The sequence below is a fragment of the Pseudorca crassidens genome, chromosome 15, assembly GCF_039906515.1.
Source record: "Pseudorca crassidens isolate mPseCra1 chromosome 15, mPseCra1.hap1, whole genome shotgun sequence".
In the NCBI taxonomy this organism is placed as follows: Eukaryota; Metazoa; Chordata; class Mammalia; order Artiodactyla; family Delphinidae; genus Pseudorca; species Pseudorca crassidens.
The window spans coordinates 35,177,729-35,194,559 of record NC_090310.1 but is presented as its reverse complement, the minus strand read 5'-3'; the positions used below and the strand labels follow the sequence as shown (position 1 = coordinate 35,194,559).

Here is a 16,831-nt window from a genome sequence, read left to right as displayed (position 1 = left end):
AGGCTCGATCCCTGGTCTGGGAGAATCCCGCATGCCGCGGAGCAACTGAGCCCGTGAACCTGCGCTCTGGAGCCCGTGGGGCACAACTGCTGGGCCTGTGTGCCACAGCTGCTGAGGCCCATGTGCCTGGAGCCCGTGCTCCGCAGCAGGAAGGGGGGGCTCCGCCACGGTGGGAGACCCGTACACTGCAGCAGGGAGTGGGCCCCGCTCACCGCAGCTAGGAGGGGCCCGCATGCAGCGGGGAAGACCCAACGCAGCCAAAAATAAATACATAAAATTAAAAAAAATAAAGAGCCCTGGACTTGGAATTAGATCAAAATTTAGCTCTGCTACTTAGCATCTCCAACCCCTAGTTCCTTACTGTTTAATGGGGACATGATATTTCCAAGGACTGCGGTTAAAAACACATGGCAGAATGGACAAACAGTGGCACGTCCACACAGTGGAACACTACTCAGCCATAAGCAGAAGAAATAAACAGGTGATACACACAACACATGAACGAATCTCAAACGCATTATGCCAAGTGTGAGCCAGACTCAAAACGCTGCCTACTGTATGATTCCATTTACAGGACTTTCTAGAAAAGATAAAACTAAAGGGGGGACTTCCCTGGCGGTCCAGCGGTTAGGACTCCATGCTTCCAATGCAGGGGGCGCGGGTTCGATCCCTGGTAGGGGAACTAAGATCCCACATGCCATGAGGCGTGGTCAAAATAAGTAAATAAATAAACAAGTGCATGAGTTAAAAAAAATTTTTTTAATAAAAAAAGGATAAAACTAAAGGAGGATAGATCAGTGGTAATAAGGGTTAGGAGTGGGGGTCCCACAAAGGGACTGCAAGAGGGAATTTGGGGACGACAGACTTGTTCTGTTTTTTGGGTTTTTTTTTTTTTTTTTGCAGTACGCGGGCCTCTCACTGTCGTGGCCTCTCCCGTTGTGGAGCACAGGCTCTGGACGCGCAGGCCCAGCGGCCATGGCCCATGGGCCCAGCCGCTCCGCGGCACGTGGGATCTTCCCGGACCGGGGCACGAACCCGTGTCCCCTGCATTGGCAGGCGGACTCTCAACCACTGCGCCACCAGGGAAGCCCCTGTTCTGTATCTTGATTGATGGACATATGACTCTATACATTTATCAAAACTCATAAACCTGAACACCAAAATGAGTAAATTTACTGTATATAAATTTTAAAAACAAATTTTGAAACAAACGGAAAGAAAGCCCCAACACAGAAACCAGGATGTGACCAGTGCTAACTGACTAGGAATCTACCTATGCATCCCTTGAATGTGGGAGAGACTAGGGGGAATGGGATAGACTGGTTAATTTGTTGGGTGACACTTTCCCCAAGATGGGACAACAGCAGGATGAAGAGCCCTTCATTCTAGGAATCCTAACCCATCAAGCCCAAGTCATCAGCTTCCTAGCAGAACCCTTAGTTCTGGAGTGACAATTGTCTCCTGTTCTACTCTGGGGGGAAAGAACAAAGACCAAGGTGTAGAAAAGCAAGAGAAGGAGAAAACAAAGAAAACCACTTCATGTTCAGATGGCCTAAAGGTACCACAGCGGTTCACAGATGCCATTAGCACAACCACCTCTACTAACAAATGCTTCCAAGCATGAGATACAGCCAAGATGGCCAAACAACAAACAAGCCACCAATCTGGGGGACAAAGAATCTGTCGGCCCCTGGCCAGAGTAAGTGTAACAAAGTTCAGGGCAAAGCCCTGCTTCCTGGAACCACCTGTCCACACTGGCAGGGCCTGAGAACAATCAGCTCTCTCAATTTTCAGGTGGGAACCCCCAAGCTGAACAGTCCAGGCCACAGAGCCTGGATAAGAATTCAAATAAGCTGACTGTCAGTTCAGCACTCCTTTCAATACACCCCTCAAGCCTTCTTTGGGTGTGTTTCTTCTACTCCAAATGCCTCTTCCAGGGTGGGACCCATGTTCTCTCTCCTTTTATTGGAGGCTCACCTGTCTGACACCTTCCAGAACGCTGAGCGGCAATCAGAATCAGACCCCCACTCCAGAAGCCCATGGAGGGAGAACTCGGATGCCAAGAGACCATAAAGCTATTGGGTTGGCCAAAATGTTCGTTTGGTTTTTTTCCATAAGATGGCTCTAGTAGCACTTAGTTGTCTTTAACTTCATTTGAAACAATTTTGTTAGACTGTATTGTGACAGCTGCCATATCAGCGTGCATTTAAAAAAAACTTTATCAGGCTTCCCTGGTGGTGCAGTGGTTGGGAGTCCGCCTGCCGATGCAGGGGACACGGGTTCGTGCCCTGGTGCGGGAGGATCCCACATGCCACGGAGCGGCTGGGCCCGTGAGCCATGGCCGCTGAGCCTGCGCGTCCAGAGCCTGTGCTCCGCAATGAAAGAGGCCACAGCGGTGAGAGGCCCGCGTACCGCAAAAAAAAAAAACCACAAAACTTATCAAAATAGGTGAATTTTTGTGTAGCCATTTTAACAATGAAGATGGAAGACAAAAAAGCAACATTTTCAGCATGCTTTATTATTTCAAGAAAGGTAAAAACACAACTGAGACGTTGCAGTGTATGGAAAAGGTGCTGTGACTGATCGAACATGCCAAAATGGTTTGAGAAGTTCCGTGCTGGAGATTTCTCACTGGATGATGCTCCAAGGTCAGGTAGACCAGTTGAAGTTGATGGTGATCAAATCGAGACATTAACTGAGAATCATCAACATTATACCACGTGGGAGATAGCCGACATACTCAAAATATCCAAATCAAGCACTGAAAATCATTTGCACCAGCTTGGTTATGTTAATTGCTTTGATGTTCCACGTAAGTTAAGCGAATAAAACCTTCTTGACTGTATTTCCACACGTGATTCTTACTTAAACATAACTAAAACGTTCCATTTTTAAAACAAATTGTGGGGACTTCCCTGGTGGTCCAGTGGTTGAGAATCTACCTTCCAATGCAGGAGATGCAGGTTCCATCCCTGATCGGGGAACTAAGATCCCACATGCTGCACAGGGCAACGAAGCCCGTGCACCACAACTGAAGAGCCCACATGATGCAACTACAGAGCCCACGTGCCACAGTGAAAGATCCCACACGCCGCAACTAAGACCTGATTCAGCCAAAAATAAATAAACATTTTTACAAAATAAAAAAAATAAAATAAAACAAATTGTGACAGGCGATGAAAACTGGACACTGTACAATAATGTGGAATGGAAGAGATCGTGGGGCAAGCGAAATGAACCACCACCAACCACACCAAAGGCCGATATTCATCCAAAGAAGGTGATGTTGTGTATATGGTGGGATTGGAAGGGAGTCCTCTATTTGAGCTCCTTCTGGAAAACCAAACGATTAATTCCTACAAGCTCTGCTCCCAATTAGACCAACTAAAAGCAGCACTCTATGAAAAGCGTCTAGAATCAGTCAACAGAAAACGCATAATCTTCTATCAGGATACCACATGACCATGTGTTTCTTTGATGACCAGGCAAAAACTGTTACAGCTTGGCTAGGAAGTTCTGATTCATCCGCCATATTCACCAGACATCGCATCTTCAGATCTCTATTTATTTCAGTCTTTACAAAATTCTCACACTGGGAAAAAAATTTCAATTCCCTGTAAGACTAAAAGGCATCTGGAACAGTTCTTTGCTCAAAAGATTAAAAGTTTTGGGAAGATGGAATAATGAAGCTACCTGAAAAATGGCAGAAAGTAGTAGAACGAAACACTGAATACGTTGTTCAATAAAGTTCTTGGTGAAAATGAAAAATGTGTCTTTTACTTTTACTTAAAACCCGAAAGAACGTTTTGGCCAACCCAATACTATTACTTCCTTTATCACCCTGCCGCATGCCAGATGCTCTACGATGATGGGGTACTCCTTAGGAACAAAATTGTATTCACACATACATCACGTATACTTGTAGAAAATCTTCTGCATATCGCTTCCAGGATTTATTTCCAGGAAGTAGCACTAGGAACGCAACCCTTTGATTTTCCTTTTACCTTTGTGTTCTGTCCATTCTGTAAAATGCTAAGTATTCGTTACTTTTAAAGCAAAACAAAAAACAAACAAAAAAATTAACAACAATAACAAAAAAATGACGTTGCTGCTGACCGTGGCGTCCACAGGGAGGAGGTCTGTGAAAGCCGGAGGGCACCGCGTCCCGCACCGGGTCGTGGGCCTTCCGCTGGCCCCGGGTATCCCAACCTCATTCTCAGGCCCTTGGGAGGGTAACCTAGGAAACTACCCAAGCACTGACACCTCCTCCCAGTAACCCTACACCGCACGTGGCTTTATCGTCCCCGCTCCCCAGCGGCAAAGCGGATGCTCGGAGTCATAAACTCAAGCGGCGAGCCAGCGGCACTGCTCTGACGCCCCGAGAGTGCGCAGCAGGTGAGGACACCAGGCGGGGCAGGGCCGCCGCGGAGCCTACCTGCGCTGGACCTCGGGCCGCGGGCAGCCCTGGGACTGCCGCTGCCGCTGCCGCCGCCGCAGCCGCCGCCGCCGCCGCAGCCGTCTACCCCTGCCCACCTTCCGCCGCGCTCCCTCAGCTGCGCCCGTCCGGGGTCCCTCCACGCCGGCCGCCGCCACAGCGCGCGGACCCAGCGGCCCCGCTCCCGCCCCGGAAGTGGTTGCGAGAGGCGCGGAGCACGCCGGGACGCTCGCGGGTCCCCCGGGCGCTGTGGAATTCGTCCGTCCAGCACCCGGACCTCCCGGTCAGCCCGCCCAGCTCGCTGTGTGACGTCGGCGGCATCCAATGAGCAGGGGGATTTCGCCCTACCGCGCCCCTCCGCTGGCCAGGGAAACCAATCGAGTTTCAGGAGAGACAGGACGCTCCAAGTCCCGAAAGAAGAGCGGGGGGTGGGAAGGAGTTGGCAGTGCCGTAGTATAATACTCTGCTGAGCGGGGATTCCGAAGGCAGCGACAGCCTCAGTAATTACGCCGCGGCCCAAAGGGGAGAACAGGACCGGAGGGACGCGCTGGAGCCTGTTTATATCCCTGTCTGGACCGCGCCAGGCGGGGAGGCTGAGGCCGAGGTGAACGGCCTCGGGCTTGCCGCAGCTGCGGAGATAAATGTTGGGAGTTGGACGGGGTGGGGGCTAGGGAAACGAGTTGGGGATCGGTGGGAGGACGCACGATGGGTTTCCTGTTTCCGACCTTTAGAATTTAAAAGCCTGACCCAGGAGGACTTTGGCGTCTAGTTGTCATAACAACCGGCTGACCGGCGGCAGGAAGGGGTGGGGGTCGGAGCTTTGGGCGGGGCTAACGGGCTGCAGCCAAGAAACGGACGTGGAGGCAGTCAGGATTCGGAGGGAGCTGCTGTTTCGTGCAGCGTTTAGCGTAAACCTCGTCTGCTGGGTGAGCCAAGCTCCTCAACTTGGCGTTCAGGACCCTTCACGGTCTTGTCCGTTTGCACCGTATATTCCAGCAACTGAAAACTTCTTCCCACACATGTTGGGCACTTTTCACTCTGAGCTCTTACGTGCTCTTCCCGCAGCCTGTAATGCCTTTTCCTCCCCTATTGCCTTGTCCTCCTGGAGAACTTAAGAGTCTCTGGTAGTCCCCTTCACCTGGGTGATTCTGTTGCCCTCTGACCTGACCTGCAGCCGGAGAACATCCCGTGACGTATATACCAGATATGTCCCCACTCTGCTGTTCCCAGGTCAGGTGCACCAAGCTCCTGCCCCACTCCTGTGAGCACAGAAGAAGTAAGAAGCCCCCACTCACCTGCTGCTTTCCTGATGGGAACCAGGGCTGGGGCAGGAGTGTTCTTTTCCCATTTTATGGTTACAGAGGGCTCTCAGGCTGCAAGTACTCTCCAGACACTGGCTCTGAAGTACCATCACCCCACATTTCTAAGCCCCCTTGACCCCTGAGGGACTGGGCCTTCTGTTAGACTCTGGGACATGTTGCCTAAGTGCCTGGGTATAAGGGGTTAATTTGAGTGTCAACTCCAAAAAAAGTGTCCGCGGGACTCCAAAATGTCTCTAGTCTGTTCCTTTGTAAGGGGGCAGTAAAGAGTAGTGGGGCTTGAAATCCCCTCTGACTTTGATACAAATTCTGTCTTTGTCTTTACTAATGATATAATCTCAGCCTATAAAATGTAGATAATAATAGTGTCTGTTGTATGGGATATACATAGTTTACAAATATCTGTATGTCATATACATGTATCATTCTGTATATCATCCATATACCTACACATCAAGTACATATATCATTATATATCAATACATATATCTATATATTATCATAAAATATCACTATGTACATACATCTGCAGGCTCCATACTGCACTACACACACATACACACTTGCACCCCCACACACACACACACACAATGCAGGGCACAGTGCCTGGCCCTCAGTAACAGGAACCTGCAGACTAGAAGGAAGAAGGGGTGGGTGGTCTCCCAATCTGTTTTCATCCCCCAAGGCAAGGGATGGTATATGCTTTGAAAAGGCAGCCCCCTGAGCTCTTGACCCTTTGCTCCTGGACCCTCTCACCTCACTCCATGTCCTCCGCAAGGTTCCTTGGATGAGGGCACACCGAGAAGCATCCCATGGCATCCCATGACAAAGATGTGGGGCCCTTACTGCCCAATCCCTGGGACGCCATCCTTGAGGCCGTCAAGGAGCAGCTCCCATCTCTGGACTCAGATTCCTCCTCGGTAAGCAAGCACCTTCTTCCTACATCTTCCTAGGCCCCCAATGCCCTTTCTTCCCGTGACAAACATGATGCCGACCAAGGACCGCTTTGGAGCTTATCAGCTCAATGTCATGTAAGTGAAGCACCAAGGTTCCCTGTTGCAGGGTACGGGGAGGCCCAGACTCTGCTCCTTCAGCTGTCACCTCACTGCTCTGTTCATTTAGTGCCAGGCACTAAGTGAGCAGCTGCTGTACGCAAAGTCTTAGGGGTGGCAGGTACGTGCAGAACTGGGAGCCCTGGATCTCACCTTCACCAGGTGGTGCTGCCAAGCCCATTTCCAAGTCAGCGGCAGGAACCAGCCATGGCGAGTCCCTTCGGAAGAGAACTGGTCTGCCCAGACAGCTGGAGAGCAGCAGGGCAGGGAGGGTGGGTGGAAGCTGAGGTGCACCTGGCCCTGCCTGCTGCCATATAATCCAGAGAACTCTCATTTGTCCACAGTCAAACTGCGAGGAAGAGGAGCTGTTCATCTTCCAGCGAAATCAAACCGCCCTGATTCCAGACTTGTCAGAAGAACTGGCCGAAGACCCTGACGGGGCCTGGGTCACTTCCTCTGGGTCTCCTCCTGAGGTCTGTGGAATGCAGGATCCAGGGATCCATGAAGCCAGGACCCTTTAAGCACAATAGGGTGTGGGTGTGTGTCTGGGTGTCCATGGCCCTCGCTGGACTCTAACAGCAATGTGGGTCTAAAGAGGTTAAAGCCCCTGGTATAGCATCTCTGCACACCCAAGCCTTTCTCCAGGTATAACCCAAGGAGTTCAGACACCAAATATCTAATGGCCTTGTGCACATCATGCTCCCAGGAGCCCAGAACACTTAGAGCTGGGGGTGGGGATGAGATTTTCTATCTGATTTTGCTCCCTGCTCTTCCCTTTGACCCCTCAACACACACACACACACACACACATGCACGTGTGCACACATGCACACACACACCTCCCAGCTGTCCTATTTCCACCTGAGCTCTCTGACCATTGTCACAATTTGTTGTCATAAATGCCTCCTTTAACCCAGCTGGCTTCAGCACTATCTGGCTTCTCACAAAATCCTGCCCTCCCTAAACATTTGTTGATTGAATAAGGGCAACAGTGGGGATTCAGAGGTAAGAGGTGCCCCTCGCTGGGAAGGTAAGATGAATACAGAAAACAATTAGCAAATGCCACAGAACGCTCAGAATTAAGTATTGTAGTTGCGGTCATTGCCAAACGTCAGAGGGAATTTTCCATCCTCTTGTCTCCCCATTTCCCAGGGTCCCAGGTAAGACCAAGAACTCTTAAATCTAAAGTTAATGGTTTGATGCTTAGTTAAAGCAGTGGAAGGAGATTTTATTCGGTAACTACTGACAGCAGGGGAAAGAGCTGAGCTCCGTCTGATTTGTGCAGAGGTGACGGGTGTTTCAAAGGAAGACTGAGGGAGGGGGTGAGGAGGGCTCAGTGGAGTCAGAAAAGTGAAAAGTCACAAAGAGCCGGTCAGTGAAGCTGCAATTAGGCCAGGTGTGTCTGCTGCCTGGCAGGTGTGGGAGGCAGGAGCCTATCCTCCCACAGAGAAGGGAGGCAGAGGCCCTGTCCTTCCTGATGAGTATATTTCAAGGGAACGGCTCTCAGGTCAGTGACAGATGCTTCTGGGTTGTAAGAGACACATATTCACAATTATAAGACCTTTTTAGTAAGTGCTCTAAGAAAGGGAGGTCAGGGGCCTATCATCAGGTGTTGGCTAGAACAAATAATAAATTCTCCTGGCAGCATGGAGCTTTCTCAGGCAGGCATTTTAATGGGGCGCTGGGGTAATCCTAGGGGCACAGGCTTACGCTACCAGAAGCTATGCTGGAGTTTGGTATTTGGACGGAGTGGGTACATGCCAAGACTCTGCAGTTCTGAGTGCAAGCACTGACACAGGGTCATCTTACAGAGCCAGGGCGTGTCCCCTCCCAGCACCATGACAGAAATCACCCACACCCTCAGCCATGCCTAGAAATATATCTGAAATAACCTCAAACAGGAGAATTGCCAGGGCTGCCAAGTCCCCTGATTAGTTCAATTGGAACCATGTCCATGTCACTTTATTTTGTGTTTTCTTCATTTCTACAATTACCTCGGCAACTCTTCTGGACAATTATTTTTTAACCTGGGATGGGAAAGTCTGTACCAACTCACAGGGGTTGAGGCCGTGGACTCACTCTGGAGACAAAGGGCCTGGGTCTCATCTTGTCCACCTCTAACTGCTGTGTGCCTGTTCGCAATGGCCAAAAGGGGGGAACAACCTGAGTATCCATCAACAGACAGAATGGTTAAACACAATGAGGACCATCCATACAACAGAATATTATTCATCCATGAAAAGGAATGCAGTTCTAACACATGCCGCAACATGGGTAAACCTTGGAAACACTAAGCTAAATGGAAGGACACAAGAGACAAATATTGTGTGATTCCACGCCTATGAAATATCTTGAACAGGCAAACCCATAGAGACAAGAAGTAGATGAGCATTTACCAGGGGCTGGGGGAGGGGAGGTACAAAGTTTCTGTTCAGGGTGATGAAAAAGCTTTGTAAATAGACAGTGGTGATGGCTGCACCACATTATGAATATACTCAATGCCACTGAACTGTACATTTAAAAATGGTTCACATGGGGCTTCCGTGGTGGCGCAGTGGTTGAGAGTCCGCCTACCGATGCAGGGGACACGGGTTCGTGCCCCGGTCCGGGAGGATCCCACATGCCGCGGAGCGTGAGCCATGGCCGCTGAGCCTGCGCGTCCAGGGCCTGTGCTCCGCAACGGGAGAGGCCACGACAGTGAGAGGCCCGCGTACCGCAAAACAAACAAACAAAAAAAACAAAAAAAAAAAACAAAAAATGGTTCACATGGCAGATTTTATGTTCTATACACATCTTACCGCACACAAAAACTCCCCGAGGTATGTTTTGAGGCTGCTAACCGAGGACGCTTGTTTCCCCTGTAGCCAGCTGTAGTGCCTGTGGAATCCGCCGGGGAACCCAGGGGAGAGTGGAACGCTGGGCCCCAGGTCCAGGAGTCAGTCTCTCTGGAAGGAAGGGCCCCTGGCAGGCCTTTGCAGAGCGGTGATGAGAGCAGCTCTCTTCTCAGGATACCTGTGGAGACCCCCACGTGGCAGGATGACGATGGGGACACAGCCTTCAACACCAGTACATCACAGAGTCCTTGCCAGGGGCCACAGGGAGAGGCCACTCTCTCCTCTCAGGAAGCAGGCCTGCAGACAGAGCCCCCAGGCGCTGCCTCATGGGCCCAGGAGGGCTCAGACTCTGCAAACCGCAGAGCCCTCCGGAGGGAGAGAAGGAAGATGATCGAGAAAGACATACTTCACAAAGTCACCTGGGATGCCCAGGACCCAGCCTGCCAAGACCTGAGTGGAGTGAAGGAGATGCCCTGTGATGCTGCGGAAACGCTGCCAGAGGGGCCCCAGCGGGGACCGCCCTTGCTCTCCCTCCAGGTAGGCGTCCCCCTAGCCCAGCCTTCCCCAGGGCGATGGTCCTCCCCAGGCCAACTCGAGGGCTGGCCCACTATGCCTGTGTTAGTCTCTTTGGGCCGCAGTAACAAAAATCCCATAGACTGGGGGTCTTAAACAACAGAAATTCATTTTTCACAGTCTGGAGGCTGGAAGTCCAAGGTCAAGGCTCCATCACATTTGGTGTCTGGTGAGAGCATGCTTCCTGGTTCATTTGTAAGGGGTGAGGGAGCTCTCTGGGGTCTCCTTTTTAAGGGCACTAATCCCATTCATGAGAGTTCCACCTTCATGACCTAATCACCTCCAAATACCATCACATTGGGGTTAGGATTTCAACACATGAATTTGGAGGGACAAAGAGATTCAGTCTATAGCAACAACCTTAGGCCCATGGCACCAGGCCCATCATCAGGCAGGCAGTCCTACCTATCTGACAGACCATCCTCAGAGTTAAAATGAACAAGGAAGAGCAAGGAGACGCCAGCCTTCTTTAAACAAAGAGAAAAGAATACTAATCCCAAGCATGATCATGAAGATATATGAGATAGGTAACAGATTTGACAACGTGTAATCTCACATCAGGCCTTTGTTCTCATACAAATGGTGAGCGCCTGTATTTAGCTCATTAACAAGGGAACCAGCAGGATGACAAAGCCGGTTCAAAGAAATTATGAGAAACTGGGATTTTGTACATGGTGGGGTGGGGAGGGGGGAGGGAACGCAGAGATTAAATTGCTACATTAAGTACAATAGGTCAGCACTTACAGGGCAACAGAACTGGTACCTTTGGGGTTAGCTGCTCCAATGGACGGAAAAGAAAACCGTCACACTTCTCAGTTTTACGAAGTTGTCAAACAGGTGAGCCCTGGTCAACTGTGCACACCAGCCCTCCCCTAGAAAGATGGGCTCCTTAGAAGATGCTCCCGCATGACACTAAAACATCACAAAACTCTTTTTTGCCTTATTTGACAAATTTTCTTAACAACTTAGAGAAAACTGGCATCAAGGTGAACATGGAGGTCACTTTCACCAATTCTATCCTATCAATTCCATTCTTTCCTTGAACCCCTTTATCTTCATTCCCCTATGGGGCTACAAGGAGCTGCAAGGCCATACACAAGACACAATAATTCCTGATTAACGTCCTCCCCCCTCATCACACCACCGCCTCCACACCCCTCTTCCAAGCCCTCCAGTCCTAGCACCTGCCTGGAACAATCTGTTTCTTAAAAGAGCAAAACGTTTTAACCTCCCAACATTCTAAACCTGCATGAACCTAAAAAGTTTTAATACGACACTGAGTTTCCTCCAAGTCAGACAACGTCTTTGTGCCAGAAATAAAACTGTTGCGTAGGAAGGTAGGTGGCCTCACCAGCCTTCACGGAGGAAGTTCATTCTGCAACCCACACGGGGTGGGTGAGCGAGCTGCCTCATCTCAGCCCTGGTTTCTGCCCAAGACATCCCAGAACTGCCTGTGTGGGTCACGGCAGCTGTGAAATCTGGCGCTCCTGTCCCTGGGACCCCACAGCAGCCTCATAATCACCACTTTACTTATTTCAGCAACTTGAAGAGTGGGATTTGGATCAAGTCCTTCAGAGTCTGACAGGGCGAGAAGAACTGGGAGATGGCGCTTCTGGAGCCGCGTGGTGGGCAGCAGACCGCCTCCAGGGCCAAGGTCTGACCTTGAACGCCGGGGCCCAAGTGCATACCCACAAGTGGCTCCTTCCAGGGCCTCCCAATAAAATAGAGCAATGGGCTGGGCACAGTCAGCCCAGCAGCTCGCCACATCTGCTGCGCCTCTCTGCTCAGCCCTCGCCGTCCTGCACACCCAGGATGCAAGACTTTATCCACCCATCCATTCACTCACTGACACTCATTCATTCATCCATTACATATGTGACTGCCTGCTATGTTCCTGGGGTGGACCAAGCCTTGGGGATACGAGAGGAAGCCCTTCAGACAGGGTCCCTGCCTTTTCTTCCCCCCCACCTCCTCAGGCCTGCGTCTCTTTCTTTCTGGGAGCAAAGTAATCCTGCATTTGGTACCCCTTCAGCCCGCTTCTAAACAGAATCCTGTTTCCACCGCCTCCACGTTTACCAAACAAAGCCAGGGATGATTCCTTCATTGCACTTGTGGCCTCACTCTGGGCAGTTTCGTAAAAAAGTTCCCTGTCCCCTCCTGGCCACTCTGGCCCACAAAGGTGAGTGGAGGCAGGTCTGAGGCAAAGGTGCTGCGGGGGTTCTGGCCTCCCGTTCCAGAGCAAAGGCTCCTTTGTGGCCAAGAGCCCCTGGTGCTATTTTAAAAAGGGCTTTGTTTGGAATTTAACCCCTTAGAGCAGGATATGGAGAAACTCACTCTCCTACAAGTTGGGGCAGGGCTGGGGGGCTGTAGTTGGTGCCCCCTTTTGGCGGGCAATGTGGCAGAATCTGTTCTCCATTTAAAGGCACATAAGCCTTTGATTAAGCTATTCACTCCACTTCTAAAGGCTGTCCTAAACACACCCTCACAGATGTTCATTGCAACATTGTTCATACTTGTGAAAAACTGGAAGCAAACCCCATTCAACATTCAGTAGGAGTCTAGCTAATCAGTCAACCAGAGAATTCTCTGCAGCTCAACAAATGGAATCTATCTATCTATCTATCTATCTATCTATTCATTTCTCTCAACACAGAAAAATGTAAAATATATTCAGTAAAAAAAAAAATCTATAGAGGATGATCCCATTGCTTCTTAAAAAAAAAAAGAAAAGCAAATACGCAGAACTGTTATTGATGGTTCCCTCTGACAAGTGGGACCGGAGTGAGAACGTGGACTACACTGTTAACAGGACGTCACCCCTGCTTCCTGGGCTCACACACAGCTCCCTGCTCAAGAAGACAGCGCCCCTCGCCCTGCTGAGCTGGAGGGGGCGACACAAAAGCTGTGAGTGGCAGAGGGTGGGCTGGGCCTCCGCTGGCCCCCAGCACTTCTCCGAGCACAAGCCCAGGCATGTCCACACGAGGGGTCCTGAGGCTCAGGCTGCTGTGAGCCAAAGGGGGCTGCATCCCCACTAAGCTGCCTCCCCCCTCCCCACAGACCATGCCAAGCCAAGCACCCAGGACAGGCTCATGGAACAACTCACCCTCCTATGTGCCATGCAGTCCAGAACCTTTTCCTCTGCCTGGAGGGTGCCTTCTGACATGCCCCAGGACATCAAGCCGCAGGAGGCCGGAAGCAGGTGGGACCACGCATGGCCCCTGTCCTCTCTAGAATTGGCTTCTCTCAGCATTTATTGGGCCTTGATTTATGGGTGGGGCACTTGATGTGTATTTCTCTTTTATCTCAAGAATATGATCAGGTAGGTGCTACCATTACCCCCACTTTACAAACAGGGAAACTGAGGCTCAGAGAGGTTGCCTTGCCCAGGACATAAGTGGCAGAGCACACAGTGGTCACCGGGAAGTGACTCAGCCGCCCGGCTCCTCTCACCCCAGATGCGCTTCCAGGGAGCTGGGCTTCCAGGCGCTGGCCATGGACACGCAGCTAAGGAGCCCAGCAGGGCCTCCCACCGTCTTCATTGACCTGCGGCCGACAAAGCCATCAGACCATGGGCCCTCGGAAAGGTACAGGGAGCAGTGACAGCCCTGCCGCAAACCTGCTCCTTCAGGTTGCCATGTTGGCCTCAGGAGGAAGGGGGACTTGGACAGGCGGGCCCTGGGGGCACTGCTCACTTGAGAAGTGCTTTTGGCCAAGAACTGAGCCTGGCCCACAGTCCCACCGGGTCCCAGCAGCAGGCTCTCCCCGCAGGTTGGGAGGAAGCTGGGGCCAAGGGTTATCTTTTCCTGGCGGAGTCCTAAGCAGACTTAGCCTAGGCTGGGGTACCTGGCCCTGGCTGCTTCCTCCACACTTGCAGTGGCCCTTTGGTTTCGGCTGGCTGGGCTTTGGCCAGCCTGCCCATCCTCCTGCCCTGGGTCACCAGGGAGACGCGGGTGCTCCAAGTCCCTGGTGGGAACCATGCCTGGCTGGAGTGGGCTGGTTATGTCCAGAGGAACCCACCTTTCCTCTCCCCGCAGCTGCAGCTCCAGCTCCAGCTCCAGCTCCCACTCCAGCTGCAGCTCCAGCTCCTCTGACAGCGAGGAGGGGGAAGAGGAGACAGCAGCTCAGCGAGACCAGCAGGGCCCAGCCAGGCTACGGTAACCACAGGGGGACTCCCACCGCCTGAGATGCTCACCTTGGCCTCAGCAGCAAGCCCCCGCCCGCATGTTAACATCGGTGCTTTCAGCTGTCTGGCACCCACAGGGCTAGCACAGGAGGGTGTGAGCGGGTCTGGGGGGCGGGTCTGGGAGGCGGGCAGGGTAGCCCAGCAATGTCTGGCCTGGCCTGTTCTCCAGACATCCCCAAGGATGCTTAGCTTGGTCTTGAGAAGGGATTACGTTTTCTTTCTGAAAAATTGCCCCCCCCAACTTGATTTGCTCCCTACTAGTGATGGCAATAAAAGTGAAGAGAAAGTGAAGGGATGGAATAAAGTGATGGCTGTCAGCCAGAAATGAAAGGCTTGAGTCAATTAAGTGAAATGTCAAATTCAGGGAAGGTTCATGTCTCTGACATGTGGAGGCCACCCCGTGGTTGTGGGGTGAATTTGCATTATATGCTCTGGCAGTCTCCATCGTTTTTAGAATTACAGAGCCTGAAGATCCTATCCTTTGGGAACGTCAGAGTCTAACACAGCTTTTCCCCAATGTGGCGTGTAGCTAGGCATTATAGGATTAAAGAGGGAAAACAAACTTGGGTTGAGAAGTGTCCCACAGGTTTCCTCCCAGAAGCCTTTAACATGCTGACACGGCGAGGGCTGGAAGGCCGCAATCCTGACTTTTTAGTGTCTTGAGAACCAGGCACACGCCCCGGAAGCACTCCGGTTTTCCTCTGTGTCCTGTTTCGGTGGCAAAGTATTGGGAGGTTAGCTGCACTGGGTGCTGATGGCGGCTGCTTCTCTTGTGTCACAGGGACTGCACGGGGAAGAGTCGGCTCCTCCAACAGCTCCGGGCATTTCGGAAGGCATCGGCTCAGCCCAAGCTGCCAGCTGGCAAGGGTCCCAGAAGCCAGAAGGCTCAGGCCCCTGGAGATACGGCTGGATCCAGCCCCGGGGGGAAGCAACATGTAACACTCTGGGATGAGAGACAGAGTGCCCAGGCCAGACCCCCAGGAGGAAGTCCCAGGGCCCTGGGGGACCCTGTTGGGCCAGGGACAGCCAGGGAGGCCCTGGTGCCTCCTCTGGGCCAATTGTAGATGCCTCCAGTAACGGATCTGAAAAGGTGAATAATCTGAGGTGAATAAATGGATAATCTGACTTTCCATCAACACCCGAGGCCCTGGTGGTCCCTTCACTCTCCCGTCTCCATCAGAATGTGCCTTTGCAGCACAGGGACCCTCCAACTGAGGATCTGCTGCCAGCCCTCTGCTAGAATTCAGTCAGAACATCTTCATGCACTGAGAGCAAAGATGCCAGTGCAAACTTGTAGGCATAGCATGACAAATCAAATGGCCCCAAATCCTCTGAAAATGGACCAGAAGGAAACACCGTGAAGACAACGGTTTTGTTCTGATAGTGAGACCACGAGGCTTTTTCACCTTTTTCCATTTCTGCGTTTTTTTCTCTTTAATGTGCATCTATTATTATTATTTCTTTTTAACTCCAAAACTTAAAACTCCTTTGGAGAATTTCAGGATTGAAAAGGTCTTGAAAAATTTAGCTTCATTTTCTGAGTCCTGGATGTTTGCTCTTTTGTGTTCCTAAATTCACAAACCACCACACACACACGGACCAAATGAACTTTTTGATCCAGAGGGGCAGATTGAAATTTGCTTCTTTTTTCTTCAACCAAGACACAAAGGCATAGTACGTATATGTTTTAGGGTGCTTCCAAAGTAAAGGTGGATGGACTTTTAAATACAGATAGAATGTGAATGTTCTAACACCTGAAACTGTCTCCGTGGACAACCAGCAAGAGCTGTGGGCCGCAGGCGGCTCTGCCGTCTACTTTCCTAGAAGTATCCCCCCGACCTCCCAACCCCGGCCCCGATTTTCAGAGTCCTTCCATAACTTGTTCTCAGCCCAGCTGCTCCCAACAGGCTGAAGCCCTGATCTGCAGCACCTCTGTTCTCTCTCCAACTTGTGTCCAAGGTCTCAGAGTCTCAGCGCCCCTCTGCTCTGTCTGCCAATGGGAAGAACAGAGCAATCACCTCAGGTTCCCCAGGCCATGGGATCAGGCAGCCCAGCAGGGTCCTTGGCATTTGGGAACATGTTCCAGCATTTAACTGGGGTCACCGCCAGCTGCTATGCCCTGAGGATGGGCAAGGGCCTCTTCCCATCCAACCCCGCACCAGGTAAGACAGGCCCTGCCCAGCCTCAGCCAGCCACATGCAGCCAGGATCAGGGCCACAGACTCTACTTGATCTGGCCACAGGGTCCCTACCAGCAGCCCCCATTCCCCACAACGGACATTTGCATTACAGGCCAGATGTGAGGCAGTCACGGGAGGCCCAAGGGAGGCCTCTCTCCAGCAGGGACTGTGGCCAGACTACCATCACCTGGGGCCCCCGGATCCTCTCCCCCCGCGCAGGCCGCCCACCCTCCACTCTAGGGTGCACAGCATGGTC

General features: G+C 51.6%; 2 protein-coding genes across 9 annotated transcripts in view; one reads left to right on the top strand and one right to left on the bottom strand.

The window, feature by feature from the left end:
* Window positions 1-4,603, bottom strand: part of ANKS3 (ankyrin repeat and sterile alpha motif domain containing 3) — a 30,082-nt gene extending 25,479 nt beyond the window's left edge. The window contains exon 1 of one of the 5 annotated variants that reach the window (XM_067706751.1): window positions 4,436-4,603. The gene's annotated coding sequence lies outside the window, so the exon portion shown is untranslated. Of the gene's footprint in view, window positions 1-4,116; window positions 4,224-4,435 lie in introns of those variants that run through there. The other 4 variants (XM_067706756.1, XM_067706754.1, XM_067706753.1 and 1 more) reach the window with 4 other exon arrangements.
* A 26-nt stretch (window positions 4,604-4,629) lies between these two features.
* Window positions 4,630-15,534, top strand: DNAAF8 (dynein axonemal assembly factor 8). Of its 4 annotated transcripts, none has more exons than XM_067706765.1 (9): window positions 4,630-5,039; window positions 6,533-6,674; window positions 7,151-7,279; window positions 9,671-10,177; window positions 11,753-11,867; window positions 13,271-13,412; window positions 13,567-13,797; window positions 14,248-14,367; window positions 15,178-15,534. In XM_067706765.1, the coding sequence occupies exons 2-9, from the start codon at window positions 6,567-6,569 to the stop codon at window positions 15,458-15,460; spliced, it is 1,635 nt and encodes a 544-aa protein (XP_067562866.1). In that variant the 5' UTR covers window positions 4,630-5,039; window positions 6,533-6,566; the 3' UTR covers window positions 15,461-15,534. The 4 variants fall into 4 exon arrangements, 3 of the variants coding, with proteins under 3 accessions (XP_067562866.1, XP_067562865.1, XP_067562867.1); XM_067706764.1 differs by having other exon boundaries at window positions 4,630-5,361; XM_067706766.1 differs by having other exon boundaries at window positions 4,630-6,674; window positions 13,669-13,797.
* Window positions 15,535-16,831: the final 1,297 nt, after the last annotated feature.

What these genes read in the sequence shown, in the direction of transcription:
- DNAAF8 (XM_067706765.1), top strand. Translation starts at nt 6,567, where the DNA reads ATGGCATCCCATGACAAAGATGTGGGGCCCTTACTGCCCAATCCCTGG. An exon ending in CGCCCTTGCTCTCCCTCCAG is followed by an intron (nt 10,178 to 11,752) that starts GTAGGCGTCCCC and finishes TACTTATTTCAG; the next exon opens with CAACTTGAAGAGTGGGATTT. An exon ending in CCGCAGGAGGCCGGAAGCAG is followed by an intron (nt 13,413 to 13,566) that starts GTGGGACCACGC and finishes CTTTACAAACAG; the next exon opens with GGAAACTGAGGCTCAGAGAG.